The sequence below is a fragment of the Elephas maximus genome, chromosome 11 (assembly GCF_024166365.1).
Source record: "Elephas maximus indicus isolate mEleMax1 chromosome 11, mEleMax1 primary haplotype, whole genome shotgun sequence".
In the NCBI taxonomy this organism is placed as follows: domain Eukaryota; kingdom Metazoa; phylum Chordata; class Mammalia; order Proboscidea; family Elephantidae; genus Elephas; species Elephas maximus.
In genome coordinates, this window is record NC_064829.1 from 8,049,884 (window position 1) to 8,075,634 (window position 25,751).

The following is a 25,751-nucleotide window of genomic DNA, read 5'->3' on the forward strand; positions in this document are numbered from 1 at the left end:
ACAAGTTTAGAGAATTTGCAAAAACCAAACCAAAGCTACAAGAAATACTAAAGGATATTGTTTGGTCAGAGAACCAATAATATCAGATATCAGCACAACACAAGGTCACAAAACAGAACGTCCTGATATCAACTCAAATAGGGAAATCACAAAAACAAACAAATTAAGATTAATTAAAAAAAAAATACACATAACAGGGAATCATGGAAGTCAATAGGTAAAAGATCACAATAATCAAAAAGAGGGACTAAATACAGGAGGCATTGAACTGCCATATGGAGAGTGATACAAGGCGATATAGAACAATACAAGTTAGGTTTTTACTTAGAAAAATAGGGGTATATAATGAGGTAACCACAAAAAGGTATAACAACTCTATAACTCAAGACAAAAACCAAGAAAAACGTAACGACTCAACTAACGTAAAGTCAAACACTATGAAAGTGAGGATCTCACAATTTACTAAGAAAAACGCCTCAGCACAAAAAAGTATGTGGAAAAATGAAATTGTCAACAACACACATAAAAAGGCATCAAAATGACAGCACTAAAAACTTATTTATCTATAATTACCCTGAATGTAAATGGACTAAATGCACCAATAAAGAGACAGAGAGTCACAGACTGGATAAAGAAACACGATCCATCTATATGCTGCCTACAAGAGACACACCTTAGACTTAGAGACACAAACAAACTAAAACTCAAAGGATGGAAAAAAGTATATCAAGCAAACAATAAGCAAAAAAGAAGAGGAGTAGCAATATTAATTTCTGACAAAATAGACTTTAGACTTAAATCCACCACAAAGGATAAAGAAGGACACTATATAATGATAAAAGGGACAATTGATCAGGAAGACATAACCATATTAAATATTTACGCACCCAATGACAGGGCTGCAAGATATATAAATCAAATTTTAACAGAACTGAAAAGCGAGATAGATACCTCCACAATTATAGTAGGAGACTTCAACACACCCCTTTCGGAGAAGGACAGGACATCCAGTAAGAAGCTCAACAGAGACACGGAAGATCTAATTACAACAATCAACCAACTTGACCTCATTGACTTATACAGAACTCTCCACCCAACTGCTGCAAAATATACTTTTTTTTCTAGCGCACATGGAACATTCTCTAGAATAGACCACATATTAGGTCATAAAACAAACCTTTGCAGAGTCCAAAACATCGAAATATTACAAAGCATCTTCTCAGACCACAAGGCAATAAAACTAGAGATCAATAACAGAAGAACGAGGGAAAAGAAATCAAATACTTGGAAAATGAACAATACCCTCCTGAAAAAAGACTGGGTTATAGAAGACATCAAGGAGGGAATAAGGAAATTCATAGACAGCAACGAGAATGAAAATACTTCCTATCAAAACCTCTGGGACACAGCAAAAGCAGTGCTCAGAGGTCAATTTATATCAATAAATGCACACATACAAAAAGAAGAAAGAGCCAAAATCAGAGAACTGTCCCTACAACTTGAACAAATAGAAAGTGAGCAACAAAAGAATCCATCAGGCACCAGAAGAAAACAAATAATAAAAATTAGAGCTGAACTAAATGAATTAGAGAACAGAAAAACAATTGAAAGAATTAACAAAGCCAAAAGCTGGTTCTTTGAAAAAATTAACAAAATTGATAAACCATTGGCTAGACTGACTAAAGAAATACAGGAAAGGAAACAAATAACCCGAATAAGAAATGAGAAGGACCACATCACAACAGAACCAAATGAAATTAAAAGAATCATTTCAGATTATTATGAAAAATTGTACTCTAACAAATTTGAAAACCTAGAAGAAATGGATGAATTCCTTGAAAAACACTACCTACCTAAACTAACACATTCAGAAGCAGAACAACTAAATAGACCCATAACAAAAAAAGAGATTGAAACGGTAATCAAAAAACTCCCAACAAAAAAAAGTCCTGGCCCGGACGGCTTCACTGCAGAGTTCTACCAAATTTTCAGAGAAGAGTTAACACCACTACTACTAAAGGTATTCCAAAGCATAGAAAATGACGGAATACTACCCAACTCATTCTATGAAGCCACCATCTCCCTGATACCAAAACCAGGTAAAGACATTACAAAAAAAGAAAATTATAGACCTATATCCCTCATGAACATTGATGCAAAAATCCTCAACAAAATTCTAGCCAATAGAATCCAACAACACATCAAAAAAATAATTCACCCTGATCAAGTGGGATTTATACCAGGTATGCAAGGCTGGTTTAATATCAGAAAAACCATTAATGTAATCCATCACATAAATAAAACAAAAGACAAAAACCACATGATCTTATCAATTGATGCAGAAAAGGCATTTGACAAAGTCCAACACCCATTTATGATAAAAACTCTTACCAAAATAGGAATTGAAGGAAAATTCCTCAACATAATAAAGGGCATCTATGCAAAGCCAACAGCCAATATCACTCTAAATGGAGAGAACCTGAAAGCATTTCCCTTGAGAACGGGAACCAGACAAGGATGCCCTTTATCACCGCTCTTATTCAACATCGTGTTGGAAGTCTTAGCCAGGGCAATCAGGCTAGACAAAGAAATAAAAGGTATCCGGATTGGCAAGGAAGAAGTAAAGTTATCACTATTTGCAGATGACATGATTATATACACAGAAAACCCTAAGGAATCCTCCAGAAAACTACTGAAACTAATAGAAGAGTTTGGCAGAGTCTCAGGTTATAAAATAAACATACAAAAATCACTTGGATTCCTCTACATCAACAAAAAGAACACCGAAGAGGAAATAACCAAATCAATACCATTCACGGTAGCCCCCAAGAAGATAAGATACTTAGGAATAAATCTTACCAAGGATGTAAAAGACCTATACAAAGAAAACTACAAAGCTCTACTACAAGAAATTCAAAAGGACATACTTAAGTGGAAAAACATACCTTGCTCATGGATAGGAAGACTTAACATAGTAAAAATGTCTATTCTACCAAAAGCCATCTATACATTTAACGCACTTCCGATCCAAATTCCAATGTCATATTTTAAGGGGATAGAGAAACAAATCACCAATTTCATATGGAAGGGAAAAAAGCCCCGGATAAGCAAAGCACTACTGAAAAAGAAGAAGAAAGTGGGAGGCCTCACCTTACCTGACTTCAGAACCTATTATACAGCCACAGTAGTCAAAACAGCCTGGTATTGGTACAACAACAGACACATAGACCAATGGAACAGAATTGAGAACCCAGACATAGATCCATCCACGTATGAGCAGCTGATATTTGACAAAGGACCAGTGTCAATTAACTGGGGAAAAGACAGCCTTTTTAACAAATGGTGCTGGCATAACTGGATATCCATTTGCAAAAAAATGAAACAGGACCCATACCTCACACCATGCACAAAAACTAACTCCAAGTGGATCAAAGACCTAAACATAAAGACTAAAACGATAAAGATCATGGAAGAAAAAATTGGGACAACCCTAGGAGCCCTAATACAAGGTATAAACAGAATACAAAACATTACCAAAAATGATGAAGAGAAACCCGATAACTGGGAGCTCCTAAAAATCAAACACCTATGCTCATCTAAAGACTTCACCAAAAGAGTAAAAAGACCACCTACAGATTGGGAAAGAATTTTCAGCTATGACATCTCCGACCAGCGCCTGATCTCTAAAATCTACATGATTCTGTCAAAACTCAACCACAAAAAGACAAACAACCCAATCAAGAAGTGGGCAAAGGATATGAACACACATTTCTCTAAAGAAGATATTCAGGCAGCCAACAGATACATGAGAAAATGCTCTCGATCATTAGCCATTAGAGAAATGCAAATTAAAACTACGATGAGATTCCATCTCACACCAGCAAGGCTGGCATTAATCCAAAAAACACAAAATAATAAATGTTGGAGAGGCTGCGGAGAGATTGGAACTCTCATACACTGCTGGTGGGAATGTAAAATGGTACAACCACTTTGGAAATCTATCTGGCGTTATCTTAAACAGTTAGAAATAGAACTACCATACAACCCAGAAATCCCACTCCTCGGAATATACCCTAGAGATACAAGAGCCTTCATACAAACAGATATATGCACACCCATGTTTATTGCAGCTCTGTTTACAATAGCAAAAAGTTGGAAGCAACCAAGGTGTCCATCAACGGATGAATGGGTAAATAAATTGTGGTATATTCACACAATGGAATACTACGCATCGATAAAGAACAGTGACGAATCTCTGAAACATTTCATAACATGGAGGAACCTGGAAGGCATTATGCTGAGCGAAATGAGTCAGAGGCAAAAGGACAAATACTGTATAAGACCACTATTATAAGATCTTGAGAAATAGTAAACCTGAGAAGAACACATACTTTTGTGGTTACGAGGGGGGGAGGGAGGGAGGGTGGGAGAGGGTTTTTTTATTGATTAATCAGTAGATAAGAACTGCTTTAGATGAAGGGAAAGACAACACTCAATACATGGAAGGTCAGCTCAATTGGACTGGACCAAAAGCAAAGAAGTTTCCGGGATAAAATGAATGCTTCAAAGCTCAGCGGAGCAAGCGCGGGGGTCTGGGGAACATGGTTTGCGGGGACTTCTAAGTCAATTGGCAAAATAATTCTATTATGAAATCATTCTGCATCCCACTTTGAAATGTGGCGTCTGGGGTCTTAAATGCTAACAAGCAGCCATCTAAGATGCAGCAATTGGTCTCAACCCACCTGGAGCAAAGGAAAATGAAGAACACCAAGCCCACATGACAACTAAGAGCCCAAGAGACAGAAAGGGCCACATGAACCAGAGACCTACATCATCCTGAGACCAGAAGAACTAGTTGGTGCCCGGCCACAATCGATGACTGCCCTGACAGGGAGCTCAGCAGAGGACCCCTGAGGGAGCAGGAGAGCAGTGGGATGCAGACCCCAAATTCTCATAAGAAGACCAAACTTAATGGTCTGACTGAGACTGGAGGAATCCCGGCGGTCATGCTCTCCAGACCTTCTGTTGACACAGGACAGGAACCATCCCTGAAGACAACTCATCAGACATGAAAGGGACTGGTCAGCGGGTGGGAGAGAGACGCTGATGAAGAGTGAGCTAATTATATCAGGTGTACACTTGAGATTGTGTTGGCAACTCTTGTCTGGAGGGGGGATGGGAGGATAGAGAGAGAGGGAAGCCGGCAAAATTGTCAAGAAAGGAGAGACTGAAAGGGCTGACTCAAGACGGGGAGAGTAAGTGGGAGTAGGGAGTGAGATGTATGTAAACTTATATGTGACAGACTGATTGGATTTGTAAACGTTCACTTGAAGCTTAATAAAAGTTATTATAAAAAAAAAAAAAAAAAAAAGCAGTCTCTGAGGTAGGGCTGGGTGGCAGGAAAGCTGTCTAGGCGGCTCCAGTGTGCAGCCAAGGCTGGCACTGTGGTGCTGGAGGAGGTGAAAGGGCCGCCGGAATGACCTCACCCTGCACTCCAAATGCATCCTGGACCAGCAGCACTGGCAACCCTAGGGCTGGTTAGAGACACAGACTCTCGGCCTCCCCAGGCCCTGCCTGACGCAGAGCCTACACTGTAACAAAAGCCTCAGGTTGTCATACGAGCGTTAAAGTTTGAGAAGTGCTGAGAAGACTATTACATACTGCTAGGAGTAGTCTCAAGGTCTGCTGCCAAAAATGTTTCCTCTGAGAAATCATGTCAACTGACAGAAAATCTAGAATGATAAAAATGTAATTACGTTTTAGTTTTTTTTTTTTAAATACTAGCTGTGTTTTGGAAAAATAAGATCCAAAAATGTGGGTGTATAAAGGCCCAGTGTCCACATCTGTAAAAAGAGGAAATTAGTGCTGACGACAGAGCTGCTGCAAAGTGAGCATGAGTAAACACCAGTGAAGCTCCCAGTAAGTTCTCCAAACCCCGCAGCCATTGTCACAATCACTACTACTACTTTTAACTCAGGTAGGCTGATGCAACTAGGAAAAACAAAGCTGTAAAGAAATGGAGTTCTTGGGAAATCTGAGCTTGGGAGTTACTGAAAGAGTCTGAACAGCTGATACCCAGAGCAGATGTGGGGAGGGGATGGTGGGGCTGGGGGCACAGCCAGGGACAGGCGGAAAGAGAACAGTAATCACAGCTGCTAGGCTATCGACTACCAGGAATTCTCTAGGCAGAACCTATGGATTCAGATTATTCCCCAAAGAGCCGACTGCCCCAGGGCCTAAGAGGCTGGAGTTCCCTGCATCTGTGCAAACAACCATAGTTGGTGGCAAGAGCACGATTATGGCTGCAGGGCCCCTTAAGCCAAGTGTCCCACTGATCTTCCCCCTTCCCCGCCCCCATCTGCACAGGGGTAAAGCTGTGGAAGCAGGGAAGGCTAATTCATCAGCCATTCACTCAGAGGGCCTCCAGTTCTGTAATAAAGAACACAAGCCTGATGCTGTTCTTTGGAAAACTGAAGAAGAATCGATGTCCTTGAATTACGGTGTTGGCGAAGAATATTGAATACACCATGGACTGCCGGAAGAACGAACAAATCTGCCTTGGAAGAAGTACAGCCAGAATGCTCCTTAGAAGGAAGGATGGCAAGACTTCGTTTCACATACTTTGGACATGTTATCAGGAGGGACCAGTCCCTGGAGAAGGACATCATGCTTGGTAGAGAGTCAGCGAAAAAAGAGCAAGACCCTCAACAAATGGATTGACACAGTTGGCACAACAACGGGCTCAAACATAACAACGATTGTGAGGATGGCGCAGAACCCGGCAGTGTTTCGTTTTGTTGTACTTATGGTCACCATGAATCACAACTGGTACCTAACAACAACAACTGTATCTCACTCCTAGGAGTCCTTCTGTCGTGGTGGTTAAAGCACTCGGATGCTAACTAAAAGTCGACAGTTCAAACCAACCAGCTGCTCTGTGGGAGAAAGATGTGGCAGTCTGCTTTTATAAAGATTACAGCCTTGGAAACTCTATGAGGCAGTTCTACTCTAACCTATAGGGTTGCTATGATGGAACTGACTCAATGGCAACAGGTTTTTTTTTTTTTGCCATATCTCAGGGTACTGTGTGCACCTTGTCACCAGACAAAGCCGTATCATAAACTCTCAGACATTTTTTCAAATTCCTATTTGGAGAGAGACGGAAAGCCCGCTACCATTTTGTCAAAATCTGTCACCACAGAAGCCTGAGACCCTGACTCTACCAGTTTCAGCTTATACGTGCAAATGTGCGTTAATTTTATGTAGCAAGTCGCTTTCCTTTGGAATTGGCACACCGGCAGTGGAATTTTTTTTTTAATGGGTTTTAGTATTTTACCACTTACCAACTCTGAACTGAATACATCCCTATGGAAGTGAGGGGTCTCACCTGTGAAAGTGTCTGTGGCCTGGAAACCAGCTTCCTGCATACTGCTCCCCAGACGAGGCACTATGACTCTCCAGCTGTCCTTCGCGAGGAAACTACTAGGAGGCCTCAGGTCACTTCCATCTTAGTGAGTCAGAGTCCATGCTCTGCCCCATTCACTGTCCTGCTCCCAGGTGCCGTGAGCAACTGCTCCTGGGGACAGCACGTAGTCTAACCACATGCCAGACACGGCTTTCAGCCGTCCAGCCAGAGGGCTGTGGCCATGGTGCTCGGGGCTGAGGCCAGCCCGTGGGTCTCTCCTCCCACCTCCTAGAACCGGGTCGTCGCCCGCCACTCAGCAGCCAGCATCCTCTCCAGGGGCCGGGTTCCGTGTGCCAGGGTGGTTCCTCTCCCTGCTGGCAAGGTCACTGGAAAGGAAAAAGAAGATAGTTTTCCTGTTGAGCTATGGAAACATTAAACTAATAGAGCTATGCAGATCAAAAAAAAAAAAAGCCACCCTAAGAATGACTAGTGGGTCCACTCTCCACCCTTCAAAGAAGCAAGTATGGCTGCTTTCCTGATAGCCTTTGACATGGGGAACATGCTGAGTGCCCCTCACATCCCTAAACAAGAGCATCCACCCCCCAGTCTAGGAACTAGGAATTCCGGAATAGCTACTTAGGCATCTCTCCCTCCCAGCCTCTCGGAGCTCAGACTCTCTGAGGAAGAAAATAATTTCTCAGCTGCTGCCTCGAGGTCTCAGAAGTGGGGACAGAGATGCCTGGGTTGGAGGTTCATATCCACTGCCTTCCCAGGAGGGACAAAAACCAGGACTGATTGTGTTGGCTAAGACTGTGTGTCAACTTGGCTGGGCCATGATTCTCGGTGTTTTGGCAGTCATATAATATTGTGATCACTTCCCTATTGAGATTTGAGACGTGATCACCCCCATAATGGAGTCTGCTGTGAGTAGCCAATCAGTAGAAGGGGGGGGTTCCTTGGGCGTGTGGCCTACATCAAGTGTGGGCAGTCTTTTAGGCAGGGCTCAGGGGGCTTTTTGCTCATTCTGGATCCTGCAGCTGTCTCCTGTTTGTCTGCCCTCCAGTTCTTGGGACTTGAGCTAGCAGCTTACCTGTGGTCTTGCCTGCTGATCTTGAGATTCGTCTATCTTCACAGCCTGTGAGCAACAGCCCTGCTCTCTGACCTGCCAATCTTGGGTTCGCCAGCCCCTGCGGCTATGTGAATCAGGAGAAGCCTCTTTCTTGACTCATGGACCTGGAACATTACAGCCTCTACAACCTTGCAAGCAATTTCCTTGATATAAATCTCTCTCTCTTTATACATATTTATATGCTTTACTGGTTTTGCTTCTCTAGAGAACTCAGCCTAATACACCGATATCGAACAGTTTTAAAAAATGACTCTTAGGAGGGAAACAAAGGCCCATACTAATGTTTTATTAATAAGGCTTTATCTTTAAACTGCTCCATATATATTACATAAAAATAAAAGCATTTTACAAAACATTTTTCAAATATTTTCAATGCTGTTTTACTATGCAAGAACCAGCACGAACAATGAAAGTGTTAGAAGCCCAAAGGACCAGATTTTCAAAAAGAATTCTGAATATGAATTTTCAATACTGGGGAAAAGAAACCTTTTTCCCCCATTATTACTATTTAATCCTAATCAATTTATAACCAATTCTTAGAAAAATGTAAACTTATTCTTCCTTTTTGCCATCAAGCTAAAGAAAATGAACTTAAGAAAACACAGCAGAATCTCTCTATGAAGAAAAATAGGACTGCTTATGTTTTAGTCTTGTTTCCGTAAATACAAGGTAACAAAGTAAAACACCACTAATACAGGCTAATTACAAGGAAGACCTTATGAATTAATGGAGCACTGTAATTACATTAAGAATTTCAACTGTATGCTATCATGTATCTGCAGTAACAATCTCACGTCATAAGGTGAGGCCCAGTAGGAGTCCTTAAGTTTAATTAATAGGTAAAAAATTGACATTAATTTAAAAAATCAATTGTTTAGGCAAATAGTAGCTTTGAAGGGCTTGAAAATGTGAGAAAACATTTTTTCTCTGAATTTAAACATTATCAAAAATTACCAATACACACACAGTATGAGCATTCCAAAGTCCTAAACCAATTTTTGAAGTAAACTTATCATGGGCATTATGCTTACCAGTTTTAGGAAACGAAATTTAACTCGCCTGATGAATGAAAACCATCAGCACTAAAACCCTGACTTAATTTGCTCTTTGTCTGACTTCTTGTTGTTAGGTGCCATTGAGTCAGTTCTGACTCGTAGAGACTTTATATATAACAGATGAAACACTGCCCGGTCCTGTACCATCCTCACAATCTTTGCTAGTTTGAAAGCATTGCTGCAGCCACTGCATCAAACCATCCCACTGAGTGTCTTCCTCTTTTTTGCTGACCCTCTACTTTACTAAGCATGATGTCCTTCTCCAGGGATTGGTCCCTCCTGATAAAATGTCCAAAGTAAGTGAGATGAAGTCTGACCATTCTGGCTTCTAAGGAGCATTTGGGCTATGCTTCTTCCAAGACAGATTTATTTGTTCTTCTGGCAGTCCATGGTATACTCAGTATTATTCACTAACACCATAATTCAAAGGCATCAGTTCTTCTTTGGTCTTCCATATTCATTATTCAGCTTCCACATGCATATAAGGCAATTGAAAATACCATGGCTTGGGTCAGGTGCACCTTAGTCCTCAACGTGACATCTTTTCTTTTTAACACTTTAAAGAGGTCTTTTTTTTTTTTTTAATAATTTTTATTGTGCTTTAAGTGAAAGTTTACAAATCAAGTCAGTCTCTCACACAAAACCCATATACACCTTGCTACACACTCCCAATTACTCTCCCCCAATGAGGCAACCCGTGCTCTCCCTCCACTCTCTCTTTTCGTGTCCATTTCGCCAGCTTCTAACGCCCTCCACCCTCTCATCTCCTCTCCAGGCAGGAGACGCCAACATAGTCTCAAGTGTCCACCTGATCCAAGAAGCTCACTCCTCACCAGCATCCCTCCCCAACCCATTGTCCAGTCCAATCCATGTCTGAAGAGTTGGCTTCGGGAATGGTTCCTGTCCTGGGCCAACAGAAGGCCTGGGGGGCATGACCACCGGGGTCCTTCCAGTCTTTAAAAAGGTCTTTTGCAGCAGATTTGCCTCCTGCAATATATCATTTGATTTCTTGACTACTGCTTCCTTGGGCGTTGATTGTGATCCAAGTAAAATGAATTTCTTGACAACTTCAATCTTTTCTCTGTTTATCATGATGTTGCTTATTGGTAGAGTTAGGAGGATTTTTGTTTTCTTTATGTTGAGGTGTAATCCATAATGAAGTCTGCAGTCTCTGACCTTCATCAGTAAGAGCTTCGAGCTCTCTTCGCTTTCAGCAAGCAAGGTTGTGTCATCTGCATAACAAAGGTTGTTAATGGGTCCTCCAGTTTTTCTGTCCCCTTCTACCTTCTCATCTTTGTTTCTGGGCAGGCGTTGCCCATTTGATCTAGTATACTTGATCGATCTGAGAAACACATTCCTCGTGTGTGTTATTGTTTGTCTTATGTTGTTGTTGTTGTTAGGTGCCATCGAGTCGGTTCCAACTCATAGGAACCCTATGCACAACAGAACAAAACACTGCCTGATCCTGCGCCATCCTTACAATCGTTGTTATGCTTGAGCTCATTGTTGCAGCGGCTGTGTCAATCCACTTTGTCAAGGGTCTTCCTCTTTTCCGCTGACCCCGTACTCTACAAAGCATGATGTACTTCTCCAGTGACTGATCCCTCCTGACGACATGTCCAAAGTATGTACGACGCAATCTTGCCATCCTTACTTCTGAGGAGCATTCTGGTTGCACTTCTCCTAAAATGGATTTGTTTGTTCTTTTGGCAGTCCATGGTATATTCAATATTCTTCACGAACACCACAATTGTCTTATAGGCCTGCCTAATCTTTGGCTGAAAGAGGAACTTCAAGAATGGCTTCAAGTCTGAGTTAGAAGGGTTTCCTGGGCCCATAGTCTCGGTGTTTTCTCCAGTCTCCTTCAGAGCACTAAGTCTGGTCTTTTCTGTGAATCTGATCATTTGTTCTACATTTTTCTCCTGCTCTATCCGGGACCCTCTGTTGTAATCCCAGTCAATAAGGTCAGCAGCAGTAGCCAGACACCACCTAGGTCACCTGGTCTCAGGGTTATGTAAGCTGTGGTTTATGTGATCCGTTAGTCCTTTGGACTAATTGCTCCCTTGGGGCTTTAGTTGTTTTCCCTCTCCTTTGCTCCAGACTGGAAGAGACTGACACAAGCTTTTAAGACCCCAGATGCTACTCACCCAAGTAGGATGTAGAACATTGTCTTTAAGAACTATGTTGTGCCAATTGACATAGATGTCACCTGAGTCTATGGTCCTTTGCTTTCAAGCTTGGGAACTTCATCCAGGGAGGTGTTTAGTTGTATCTAAGAGGTTTCCCTGCCTGTGCCACATGTGTGCTCTATTGTCTATGTTAATATATAAGGAGTACCTACAGTCATGTATTTACAAATTTCTACCTCCGCTGAACTGTATCTGCCGGTGGGTGTGTTCCCTTACCCCCTCTCTTACCTCTTGGCATATCTATCTATCTATCATCTATCTATCTTATCTATCATCTATCTAATCTATCTATCCATCTATCTATCAATTCAAAGACTACTGTTTGTTGATTCTATTGTTGCAGGATTGTCTATGCTATATTAGTTATCATTGTTGGCCTTTAATCCGGCGCTCCTCTCAGTGTCTTCTTTTGCCTTGGTCATGTTGTGCTGAATTTTCCCCTATTGTGTATTGCCTTTCCCTTCACTAATATTAACTCGTATCTACTTCTCTTTGGTAATTTCCCCTCCTTCAACCTCACATCCTTGGTAACCATCATAGAGTCTTTTTTTTTTTTTCCCTCTGTATGTAAACCTTCTGTTGTTGCTGAAAATTTTTTCAGCTATCTTCAGCAAAATTTTACTGGCATGTGATATTAATGATATTGTTTGATAATTTCTGCATTCTGCTGGATCACCTTTATTTGGAGTGTGCACAAATATGGATCTCTTCCACTCGATTGGTCAGGTAGCTGTCTTCCAAATTTTTTTGGCATAAACAAGTGAGCGCCTCCAGCATTACATCTGTTTGTTGAAAAATCTCAACTAGTATTCTGTGAATTCCTGGAGCCTTGTTTTTCACCAATGGCGTGACTCAAAATGATAAGAAACATCTAAAAAGACCCACTAATAATGGGAACATGGAATGTACGAAGTATGAATCTAGGAAAACTAGAACCTGTCAAAATGAAATGGAATACTTGATGACAGATATCATCGGCATTAGTGAGCTGAAATGGACTGGTATTGGCTACTTTGAATCGAAATGTCTCAGTTATCTAAGTGCTAGTATAACAGAAATACCACAAGTGGATGGCTTAAACAAAGAGAAGTTTATTCTCTCACAGTCTAGAAGGCTAGAAGTCCAAATTTAGGGCACCAGTTCCAGAAGAAGGCTTTCTCTGTCAGCTTTGAAAGCAGGTCCTTGTCATCAATCTTCCCCTGGGCTAGGAACCTCTCAGCACAGGAACCCCAAGTCCAAAGGACGCGCTATGCTCCCGGCTTTGCTTTCTTGCTGATTGAAGATTCCAGAAAGGGACCGCAGTGCTGTAGCTGTCCACTTTCAAGTGGTGCCTGCATATCGCACAGAACCACCTGTAAACCAGGCACACGTTTTCTCTTCCTCATGCAACTGAACATAAGGAACTCCCCATGAGGCCATAGGTGCAGACTGGGAGAGGGAAGGTAATGTGACAGAAGTAGAGACTGTGAGTATTTGGGCCACTTTCTCATATAACTTACTTCTGCCTTCAGGTCATGTTCTGACCTGATCTCAAATATACCACCTCCATTTAATGATGGAGTGCTGCTGTGCACGTCCATCTTTATGACTCTGTGAGTCAGACAACACCGAGTTCATGATGGGTAGCTCAGGCCGCATGGTGATGTGGTGGTCCATGTTTAAGCATTCAGTCTCTACCAAGGCCCAGTAACAAGCCAAAATTGGTTTCTCAAAAGGAGAGTAGCTATCTGCAGAGGATGGCAGGGCTTTGCTCCAAAATCCTAAGGGTCTGTGCTGAGATTCACCAACAGGAGACTGCCAGAGAGTCCAAACAGCATCTCTGTCTGCCACTGACACTTCAAGCTCCACTGGATCAGCCAGATAATATGGCCCAAGTAGCAGAGAGCATTGCAAGGCACCCTGAACCTGTTGCAGAGGCTTCTCTTGTTCTGGGTCCTACTCAAAACTAGCAGCTTTTCAAGTCACTTGAAAAATAGGCTGGAGTAGCACACCCAAATGACGAATTTGCTGCTTCTAAAATCCAAAGAAGGGGAGTTGGGGCCAAGATGGAGAAATAGTCAGAAGCCTCCTGTCGTCCCTCTTACAACAAAGACCCGAAAAGACAAGTAAACTGATTATATATGACAAGCCAGGAGCCCTGATCATCAAACATAAAACTGAGAAGTCGAACTGAGTGGCAGTGGGAAGGAGAGACAGTTCAGAAACAGCGAAGGAGTGCCAGTCATGAGGTTCCCAGCACCCTGCTGGCTGGATTGGCCAGCACACACGGGCTGAGGTGAACAGTAGTTCGGGATGCGTCTTACCATGTCGGAAGAGTCCAGGTGGTGGAGAGTCTGCACAAGCCTCTGGAGCCAGGTGAATGCAGTGCTGGATCTGCTGAAGTTAAGTGCAAGCATCTAACCTACTAAAAAACCTACTACATGGGGTCAAAATAACCCCTCCACCTCCAGGACTTTTACAGCAGAGACTTGCCTCTTTCCTTTCACCCACCCCCCCACCCTGCTCTGCTCTGACACCAGCCCAGCAGTGTTCAACAACTGCCATGCCTCCTAAGCCAGAACTCAGGGCTGTCCACGCCCAAATCGGTCTTGTGGTATTAAAAAAAAAAGACAAAAAAAACCCATCACACCCCCTAAGCCAGGAACTCAGGGAAGGTACTTCCCCTTTGCCTAGGCACTTGTAGTGCCCTTCACCCAAGTAGACCTGTGCAGGCCAATTCAACTCCGCATGCCCTCATTAGCATAAAACATCAGGGCATACACCTGAAGCCTATTTTCAACTGCAGCAGCCAAGGGGGAGTTACAGATTCATAACATTTGACACCACTCTGCCCATTAAGCAGGGATCTTACCCACCACATAAGGGGCCTGAGGGCTGGCGGTATCACTCAAGCCATCTAGCCACCCACTACAGCGGTCTGAGAATAAGTGGTGACTCCCAGTCCCTACAGCCAACAGCACTGGGTGCCCAAGGACCTTGCCCATTGCTTTGCTCAGCACATACCCCCCTACTGCAGCCAGATACCTGTGCCTGCTCTGAACACGCCTACTAAGCCCTGCCCATCTAGGACTGTAGGGAAGAGTCTGCACCACATACTGAGAGACGGCTGACCTGGACACTTCCACCTCATCCACACAAGAAAAGTGAACAGACTCCTGGGTTCACACACCTAGTAGCTGCTCTAACCACCTGGAGACAGGATGCGAGAGCTTCAAAGATGCCATTAACCAAAGTAGTTAACGTGCCCAGGCTATGTGGGAATATCAAAACAAGCTAGAACACAATAAACACACATACAATAAATAAATATTGATGGCTCAGAGACAACAGTCAATATCAAATCACATAAAGAGAAGCAGGTCAAGATGGCTCTGGCAAGCAATCAAAATAAAGAACCAGAAAACCTTCCAGAGGAAGATAAGGCCTCGGAATTACCAGAGACAGAGTTCAAAAAAATTAACACAGAGGGATCTTCAAGAGATCAGGAAGGATATTAGGCAAAACTCAGACCAAGCCAAGGAACACACAGACAAAGCAATAGAGGAATTCAGGAAAACAATACAAGAACAGAACAATAAATTTAACATGCTGCTAGAAGCAATACAAAGACAGCAACTAGAGATCCAAAAGATTAACAATAAAATTTTAGAATGACACAACTCGATAGAAGGTCACAGAAGCAAAATAGAGGCAATGGAAATCACAATTAGTGGGACTGAAGATAAATTCCTTGGCACCAATTTATTTGAGGAAAAATCAGGAAAAAAATTAAAAAAAAAAAAGAAGAAACTCTAAGAATTATGAGGGACACTATCACAAGGGAAAATCTATGAGTGACTGCAGTACCAGAATGGGGGGGATAACAGAAAATACAGAAAGAACTGTTCAAGATTTGCTGGCAGAAAACTTCCCTGATATAGTGAAAGACAAGAAGACATCTATTCAAGAAGGCCAAATTCCAAAGAGGCTCACTAGGCATTGTGCCTCCTTTTTAGTTGTGAGAGGGGCACAATAAATTATCCTTCACTTTAGAAGGAATATCTCGACACGCCCCATGCTACTGGACCCCTAGAAACTTCACTGAGGTGGAAGGTACCTGAATTTTTGTAGCAATTTCCCACCCTCTAGCATTTTTTTTTTTTTTAGCATACAAATGTTTAACCAGTAAGTCCAGAGTCATTGACACTTTTTCCTTACTAGGTCCAATCAGCATAACGTCATCAGTGTAATGGACCAGTGTGACGTCTTGTGGAAGGGAAAGGCGACCAAGGTCCCTGTGGACAAAATTACAACATAGGGTTGGAGAGCTGATGTAGCCCTGAAGTAAGCAACTGAAGGTGTATTGCTGGCCTTGCCAGCTGAAGGCAAACTGCTTCTGGTGATCCTTCAAAACCAGAATCAAGGAAAAGGCATTGGCTAGATCAATAGCTGCAGACCAGGTACCAGGAGATGGATTAATTTGCTCAAGCAATGAAACTACATCTGGAACAGCAGCTGCAATTGGAGTCACCACCTGGTTATGTTTTCGATAATACACTGTCATTCTCCAAGATCCACCTTTTTTTGCACAGGCCAAATAGGTGAGTTGAATGGGAATGCGATGGGAATCACCACCCCTGCATAGTTTAAGTCCTTGATGGTGGCAGTAATCCCTGTAATCCCTCCAGTAATGCGGTATTGCTTTTGGTTTAGCATTCTCCTAGATAGGGGCAGTTCTAATGGCCTCCACCTGGCTTTTCCTGCCATAATAGCCCTTACTCCATTTGTCAGGAAGGTCTGGTACTTCAACTTGATTTAGTGTAATCCACCATGTAACCCATGCTTCAGCGACCCAACCAAATAAACTATTAGATCCTTTCCTAACTTCTCGAGCTACATTAAATGAAGAATGCTTAGTGGGCCATATCAATAAGCTCAGACTGATCCATCTTTATGTTCCTTGCACAACTGTCCCACACCCTTAATAGCCATTCCCACACATATTCCCCAGGTTTCTGTTTGTACATATTAGGAAAGTCAAGCAGCTCTTTTGGAGTGTAGCATACCTCCTCCTGGATCACACTTTGTACCTCACCTTTTGGAGCTCACCAGGACTTAAGTCTAGTTATAGGTCTAGAAGCCAAAATCAGTGTAGGGGAAGTATTTTGAGAATATTCAGCATTGTTTTGTAAAGCATCTTCCATAGGTGATGCCCCAGGGAATGACTCGGACAAAGGCTCTTTAGACACGGCTGGGTTAATATCATTAGATGGGGGTGGAGGGGCTAATGGTTTTACTCGGGAGGGTGGTTTACAGGCAAACATAGAGTAATCTCTTCAGATGGAAGCGAAAGGGCAGATTATGTTGGCAGGAGTGATTCAGTGGAATTTAGGGGCTCGGATCTCCAGCTTCCTGATTATCTGCCAATATATCCCCATCTCAAGGTTCAGGATCCCATTTCTTCCCAATTAGTGCCCTCACTTTAACTTCAGACACCTCTAGAGGTCGGCAATGGAGTTGGCATTGTAATTCAGCCACTCTTACAATAAGACTCTGGGTTTGGTCTTCGGCAATATCGGCTCTGTTACTACAAAAAAATAAGGGTTTCTTTCAAGGCACAAGTGGAAACTTTGAGGTCATTTATGCAGCACTTGAGCTGTAACTCTGAAGCCCTGAGCACATCTCTTTCTTTCACCACTTTGTCTAGCAGAAGTAGGACTAACCAACTAGCTTCCTTACACTTCTCATTATGACAAAACTGTTGAAAGGTATCACACATGCAGTCACCCAGATCCTCACCTCTCATCAACACCTGATCTATTGGTGGTGATATTTTGCATATTTGTATTGCCTCTCACGTCACGGATTAGCAGTGCTCTCTTTACTACTGGAAGCGGAGTCATCAACATCTTTAAGATTAACCAGACTTGAGAACCAATTTAGAAAACTCATCCTTACAATTTTCTCTAGAATTACTCTCAGTACCAAATGTCTTAGGCTGGGTTCTCTAGAGAAGCAAGACCAGTAAAGCATATAAATAAATATAGAGAGAGATTTATATCAAGGAAATGGCTCATGCAGTTGTAGAGGCTGGAACATCCCAAGTCTGTGGGTCAGGAGAGAGGCTTTTCCTGATTCACATAGCTGCAAGGGCTGGTGAACCCAAGAGCAGCAGGTCAGAGAGCAGGGCTGTTGCTCACAAGCTGCAAAGATGGACAAATTCCAAGATCGGCAGGCAAGATCTCAAGTAAGCAGCTAGCTCAAGTCCCAAGAACTGCAGGTCAGATAAACAGGAGCCACCTACAGGATCCAGAGCAAGCAAAAGCCCACGAGCCTTGCCAGAATGTCCACTTATATTCAATGCAGGCCGCATGCTCAAGGAAATTCCCTTTCAACTAATTGGCTCCTCACAGGAGATCCCATCATGGAGGTGATCACATTATATAAAATCTCATCACTGAAGTGATCACAACATCATATGACTGCCAAATTATATCATAACTGCCAAACCACTGAGAATCATGGTCCAGCCAAGATGACACAGAACCAGACAAATTGAAGAGGAACAGCATCCCATTCATTGTTGAAAAGAACATTTCGAGATGTATCTTGAAGTACAATGCTGTCAGTGATAAGATAATATCCATATGCCTACAAGGAAGACCAGTTAATTGTCTCACTGAACTCAGAGAAGCTGAAGTATGGTGAGGCTGTTATTACTGTTCTTGTTTTACTGTGGGGGTTTTATTTCATTTTGTTTCACTGCAAAAGTATGCTACATCACTTTTTAAAAAATTGAGTTATACACATCACATTTCAAATGGCTGTGGGAAGGATTGGGATAAAAATGGATAGAAATAGAAGGAAAAACAAACTTAGAAATTTTTTTGTATAGTCTTTATTACAATCACCAATCCTTAAACTTAGTTCTTCTAAAAGAGAGGCATGGTAACATTTGTTGAATGTTATAGCTCATTTTAAAGTCTAAAGTTTAGAGACCAGAGAAGATTGGTCTTCCCTAGAATTTTTAGGATACAAAGGCAGAAGGGACACAAACTGTGTTACCTCATTAATGGGTAATTTGCATATTCCTACATACAATCTGAGCCTCCTTATATGCAAAAAGTTAACATGAAACCGTAAACATAGAATTACCATATGACCCCATAATTCCACTCCTAGGTATATACCTAAAAGACTTAAAAGGACTCAAAGACTCAAACAGATACATGTACACCAATGTTCACTGCAGCAGTATTCACAATAGCCAAAGGTGGAAATAATTCAAGTGTCCATCAACATATGAATGAATAAACAAAATGTGTTACATGCATGCAATAGGATATTATTCATCCATAAAGAGAAATGAAGTCCTGATATATTCTATAACATGGATGAACCTTGAGAACAATATGCTGAGTGAAGTAAGCCAGTCATAAAAGGACAAATATTGTATGATCCCACTTATAAGAGGTATCTCAAATAGGCAAAGGGTGCCTTGGTTGTTCAGTGGTTAAAGTGGTTGGCTGCTAACCGAGAGGTAGAAGGTTCAAATCCACCAGCGGTTCCTGGGAGAAGGATGTGGCAGTCTGCTTCCATAAAGATTTACTGCCTTGGAAATCCTATGGCAGTTCTACTCTGTCCTACAGGGTCACTATGAGTCAGAATTGACTTGACAGCAGTGGGTTTAGAATAGGCAAACCCGTAGAGACAAAAGGTTACTGGAGGGAAGGAGAGAATAGGAAGATATTGCTTAAGGTGTACTAAGCTTCTGTTTGGGGGATGACGAGTTTTGGATATAGATAGTGGTGACAGTTGCACATCATGGTGAATCTAATTAATGTCAATACATTCTACACTTAAAAATGGTGGTTAAAATGTCAAATTTTGTGTTATACATGTTTTACCAAGATAAAATTTAAAAGTAAAATAAACGGAGAAAATATGCAAAGGGAAAAAAGGAAGGGCAGGCGGGAGTCAGGAAAGAAGGAAAGGAAGAAAGAAAGAAACCATACTGCCATAAAATGTTTTCTTCCTAACCACTAACAAGGCAGATATTTTTTTCTAGAAATGTACAATAGAGAGGTCAGGGGTCACAGAAGTTCGAGTCTCCCTTCTGTTCAGTGTTGGAGCTTGGCCTTCGAGAACTGTGCCCAGGACTCACTGGGGCTCAGTATACTTTTTCTGAATGAACAAAAGACAGGGAGTGAGGAGGTGGGTGCTAGCCAGCTGGGCCATAGAGGCGGTCAACACTTGCTTGCTTTCATAGTTAATTAACCCACCAAGAACCAGCAGAGCTAATCTGGACATCTGCAGAGTAAACAACATTTAGAACTAAAAAGGCAGAGAAGCTGAACAAACACTGTCACTTTAGTTTGTCCTTCATGTCTTCTAACTAGGAGATGGCTCTTGCTTGCAATTTGCCCCTCAGCATTTCAATCTCAGCTCATATGACTATCCCCAGAGATGCTTCCTTGATGGTCCCCCTAATCTAAACTAGCACCCCATTACACTCCCTCACAGCCCCTAGTCTGCTTCGTAGCACTTCCTGTAGTTGCAACTGTATGGAGGGGTCTATGATTGTTCAGTGCCCATCTCTCCCACTGAACAAGAACGGGGACAAGAACAGGGAATGGCTCATCATTTCTCCTCAGCACTTGAGGACTGCCTGCTGGGAGGTGCACAAAAATATGTGGTTACTGAAGAGAGGGAAGAAGGGAGAGAGGTAGGGTGGGGATATGGACAGGACTAACCAGGAAATAATTGAATATTGCACTTGAAAAATGTCATTAAGTTCCTCCATAACAGCACAATAGTTACTAAGGAAATAAAGCACATCAAACGGAAAAGAATCCCACAGGAAGGGACAATTTTAAAAAACAAGGACCTACAAAACCTAACCAAATAAGTTGTGGAATACGTTTGCTTTACCACTTGTTCACGAAAATGCATATGAAATGCAGTGCTCATAAGAGTCACTGGGGAATCAAAACTTAATTGCACTCAGCAGATGGCAGCTTTCGTAAACGTACACTATAAATACAAACACATGCAGTTCAGGAAACATTCGAGGGTTCAAACATGGGCCAGAGTACATCAGAGAAGTGGGCTTACCAGAGATGGAAGGGCTACATGTTCTCCATGCTGCCTTTCATTGCTGTGATTCAGGGATATGAAATAATTTGTAAGTTTCATAACACAACCTAGAAGCCTCATAGCCTGGGTGGTTCAACGGACCCCACATATTTATTCAGCCCTGAGGATACTGGCTCAAGAAGCAGGAGCAAAATTTAAAACATTTGACTCAAACACACACACACAAAGCGCAAACAGGAAAAAGCAGCACTTACATTAAAAAAAATAAATTAAAAAAATAAACCACCGCCATCAAGTCAATTCCAAATCATAGCAGCCCTACAGGACAGAGTAGAACTGCCCCATAGGGTTTTCAAGGAGTGGCTAGTGGATTCGAATTGGCGACCTTTTGGTTAGCAGCCTAGTTCTTAACCAAAATGTCACCTTGGAAAATACTGCCCTTGGTAAAGCCTGAAGAGTTAACAGTCTGAGGCTCTACTCCAAGTTGGACAAAGACTTCATCCAAAATAAGCAAATGAGATAACTGCCCCTAATGAACCAGCAAGTCTGAAATTATTGACTCACATGACTTAGGAGAACATGCCACAGGTCTCATCTGTCCTGTCCCTTCTTTCCTGGATGAGAGGCCTGAGCTCAGGGTGGATGTGTCTCATGGAAGGTGACTCCAGTAATGGAGCGGAGACTGGGCCAAAACAGGGTCTCCACCAGGCCAGGGCTCAAACCTTCCAGGACAGCCCGGAGGTGGATGGCTCAGAAGAGGGCTCCAGGAAGTTAGGCACAGCATACAACTATCACCACTGCCATGAAAAAATTGGGAGACACTGAACTTGGTTTCCACTTCCCCAGGCCCAAGCTGGGCCATGCCTGCAACACCAACATGCACAGACAGGGTCAGAGTGCATGGTGTGCCGGGTTCCATCTGAGTACACCACAGACACCGAGGCACTGTCTCCTGGCCAGGCAGCAGCACAGCTGGTCCTAGAGACAATCCATGCCCAGTGCCCCTCTTTTCTTTAGATAAAACCAGCTTGAATAGGCATGGGAGGCAAAGAAAAAGGAGGTAACACTACGGGTCCAAGCATGGCAAAAAAGGGAGAGAGCCACAGACTCTTTGGTGAGAGTCTTGCTCCTCATTCTGCCCTCACAGCCCTTGCTCCTCTCTAATTATACCCCCCATGCTGCCTGCTACTCCTCTGGTTCAGTACAGCAAGCCACCATTCCCGTCAGGCAGCTTCAACCTGTCCTGCCCCCGTGGCTGACCTGGCCCTGCATCCACGGCCCTCAACCTGTCCTTTAGCTGCAATCTGCGGGCAGCTGTGGGTGCCTGTGCTAAGTACCAGGGAGACAGAAATGATCAAGGAGAAGTGTTTGCCCCTGGGGCCATCCTTGTATCAGCATCTGTCTATGTATCCATCTCTTCACAAATGGACAGCTTCTCAGGGCCGGTTGCACTGAGCCTCACAGAGTCACCTCCCCCAGCTGGCTTCAGCTCACTGGACATGGAAGCCCAGTAGCTGTGCCGCAGGCTGTACTTGGCAAGTGCTAGCTGGGCTGGCGCAACAGCATGTCCACCTCTGCCATCCTGATACACTGTAAAAATGGCGTGGGGCAGCATCTGACCTCCTCCTAAATTCACAAGGGGAAAAGAAAATCAAGATCAACAGCCCAAGGCTGATTCCTGTGGGGTGGAGGTCTGACGTGCCTCCTCTCTCTGCCACCTTTACCAATTCTGACACCAATCCTCCCTCCCACGGCACTTTCTACTTCTCTACTGGGTTAGATAATTCACTGCAATGGCCACACAGAACTCATAGACAACGCTTATGATTATGGGGTCTATTAGGGAAGTAACAGTTACAATTCATGTTCAGGAACACTCAGAATACAGGTCCTCCATCAGGACAGCCTCTTCTCAGCCATGCCGCAGGCACACCTCCCTCTGGCCCCTTGGCCTCTCTGCCCTGCTCAGGCAAGTGTTACAAAGCTCTTTTAGCTCTGCCAGTAATTGCCCATAGGCACCCCACTCTGCCAGTAAGCCTCCTGCCCAAAGGCACTCAGCTTTCTCGCTCTGCGGGCCAGGAAGCCTACCATACCATCTCCTGCCGTGTCCTATCGTCATTTCTCTGCCACCACTTTTCAAGAGCTCTCTCTCTCTTCCTCTCTCTCTCTTTCTCTCTCTCTGTCTCTTGGTTCCAGAAACTTCTCAGCACTGGGATCACGAGTCCAAAAGACGTGCTGTCTGCTCCTGGCTGTTCTTCCTTGGTAGTAGTGGGATCCTCTCTCTGCTCTGGAATTGGCTCTCTTTTATGGCAAAACTGACCACTCTCCTTGGTGGGCCACAATTGGCTTATGTGCACAGTCCCACCCAATCACTTGGATGGGAGTTACAAGAACATGGCTAGAAAGGCCACACAAAAGCAATCCATCACACCACACACAGATTCCAACTAGGGCTATAACACACAAGGCCAAGGCAAGAGCCAGCATCTAAGTCAGATAATCTTCGCTCAAACCCAATGACCCTCATTCTAAGCTGTGCCTTCGGCAGTTACTTAATTCCCCAGGCCTTAACTTCTCATCTTTGAAATGGATGCAATGACTGCACCTGCCCCACAGGGCATGTGAGGCTTAGTGAGAATATACATACAGTGTGTAGGGCAGTACCTGGCATTAGTGAGAAAGCACACACAGCATGCAGGACAGTGCCTGGGTCTCTTAGACTGGGTTCTCTAGAGGAGCAAAAACAGTAAAGCATATATGAACCAGTAAAGCATAAAAAAAAAAAAAAGCATATATAGAGAGATTTATATCAAGGAAACGGCTCACACAATTGTAAGGGCTGGAACGTCACAAGTCTGTAAATCAGGACAGAGGCATCTCCTGATTCACGTAGCCACAGGGGCTGGTGAACCCAAGATCGGCAGGTTGGTGAGCAGGGCTCCACTCACAAGCTGTGAAGGTTGACAAATCCCAAGATCAGCAGGCAAGACCTCGAGGCTTCTCCTGGTTCACGAAGCTTAAAGGGGCTGGCAAACCTGAGACTGGCAGGTTAGAGATCAGGACTCTTGTTCACAGGTTGTGAAGATCGATGAATTCCAAGATCAGCAGGTAAGCTGCTAGCTCAAGTCCCCAAAACCGGAGATCAGATGACAAGAGGCAGCTGCAGGATCTGGAACAGGCCAAAAACCTTGGCAATGCGAGCAAGAAGTAGGCAACAGATGGTGAAGAGATGAAGGCTGAGAAAGCAGTGAGCCACCACAGGCCCTGCCCCACTAGTACCACTCAGTGGATTCCATCGTGGAGGTGATCACATATCACATTTCAACAGGGAAGTGATCACAACATTATACAACTGCCAAAACACTGAGAATCATGGCCCAGCCAAGTTGACAAACAATCTTAACCACCACACCTGCATAAGTGAGAAAGCACACACAGCATACAGGGCAGTGCCTGGCGTTGGTGAGAGAGCACACACAGCTTGCAGGGCAGTGCCTGGCGTTGGTGAGAGAGCACACACAGCTTGCAGGGCAGTGCCTGTGACTAGTGAGAGAGCACACACAGCATGCAGGGCAGTGCCTGGCACTGGTAAAAAGAGCACACACAGCATGCAGGGCAGTGCCTGGCACTAGTGAGAGAGCACACACAGCTTGCAGGGCAGTGCCTGGCATTGGTAAAAGAGCACACACAGCATGCAGGGCAGTGCCTGTGACTAGTGAGAGAGCATACACAGCATGCAGGGCAGTGCCTGGCACTGGTAAAAAGAGCACACACAGCATGCAGGGCAGTGCCTGGCACTAGTGAGAGAGCACACACAGCTTGCAGGGCAGTGCCTGGCATTGGTAAAAGAGCACACACAGCATGCAGGGCAGTGCCTGGAGTAAGTGAGAGAGCACCCACAGTGTGCAGCGCGGTGTCTGGCATTGGTGAGAGAGCACATACAGTGTGCAGGGCAGTGCCTGGCACTGGTGAGAAAGCACACACAGTGTACAGGGTAGTGCCTGGCGTTGGTGAGAGAGCACACACAGCGTGCACGGCAGTATCTGGCATTGGTGAGAGGGCACACACAGCGTGCAGGGCAGTGCCTGGCATCTGGCAAGTGCTAAGGAAACAGATGCCATTACAATGAAGTCAGGTCTTCAAGAATACGCCAGAACCTGTCCTCCTCCAGTTCTTGTTTGGCCTAATTTCATCTCAGGGTTCCTCAGCTGATTTGTCTTGACTTAAAATAGAAAAAGTTCTCAATAAGTAAAAATTAAAAGGTCAAAATCATTCCAGCCCAGAGATAATATTTAAACCTTAAAACAAAAAAAAACCCTGAAGTCATCTTAAAACCGAACAGTAGGTTTAGCTTAACGTCTGATCGAGCACTGTGCTCTTTTAAGGTCTGTCTACATGGGATCAAACTGACAATAGCAACTCAAAAGATTACATAGGAAACTTAGTGGGCTGTGAGTTTCTGTTAATGGGAGAAAATAATTCAGAAAAAGAGGGTAAGAATGTTTGTACAACTTGAACCATATAATCCATGTTACTGAATTGTACACGTAGAAATGGTTGAACTGGTGTATGTTTTGCTGTGTCTATTCTCAACAAAAATAAATTATTTAAAAAAAATCATTCCATGCCAGCTAAAATTAGCAACAGATAGAGACAGGGGAAGGATACAGAATTGGGGAAGTGGGTGGGCCAGGCATTTGGTAGGAAATGTGGTAGAAGAGCAGAAGAGAAAACAGACAAAGGAAAAGGCTCAGTCTCCCAATAATAAGTTGTTTTTTCATGTTTTCGTAATGAAATATCAAGGTTAAAAAACAGCAATAAAAACCAAATCCGATGTCATCGAGTCGATTCTGACTCATAGCGACCCTACAGGACAGAGGAGGACTGCCCCATAGGGT

At 43.4% G+C, this 25,751-nt stretch overlaps 1 protein-coding gene across 5 annotated transcripts in view; it reads right to left on the reverse strand.

The window, feature by feature from the left end:
- Positions 1–25,751, reverse strand: part of LDLRAD4 (low density lipoprotein receptor class A domain containing 4) — a 771,753-nt gene that overhangs the window by 509,808 nt on the left and 236,194 nt on the right. Inside the window, exon 1 of one of the 5 annotated variants that reach the window (XM_049900291.1) lies at positions 7,388–7,715. The exons of 3 other annotated variants lie outside the window; for them this stretch is intronic. In XM_049900291.1, coding sequence (XP_049756248.1) covers positions 7,388–7,427 — 40 coding nt within the window. In that variant the 5' untranslated portion in view covers positions 7,428–7,715. One more of the 5 variants, XR_007519203.1, reaches the window with a different exon arrangement.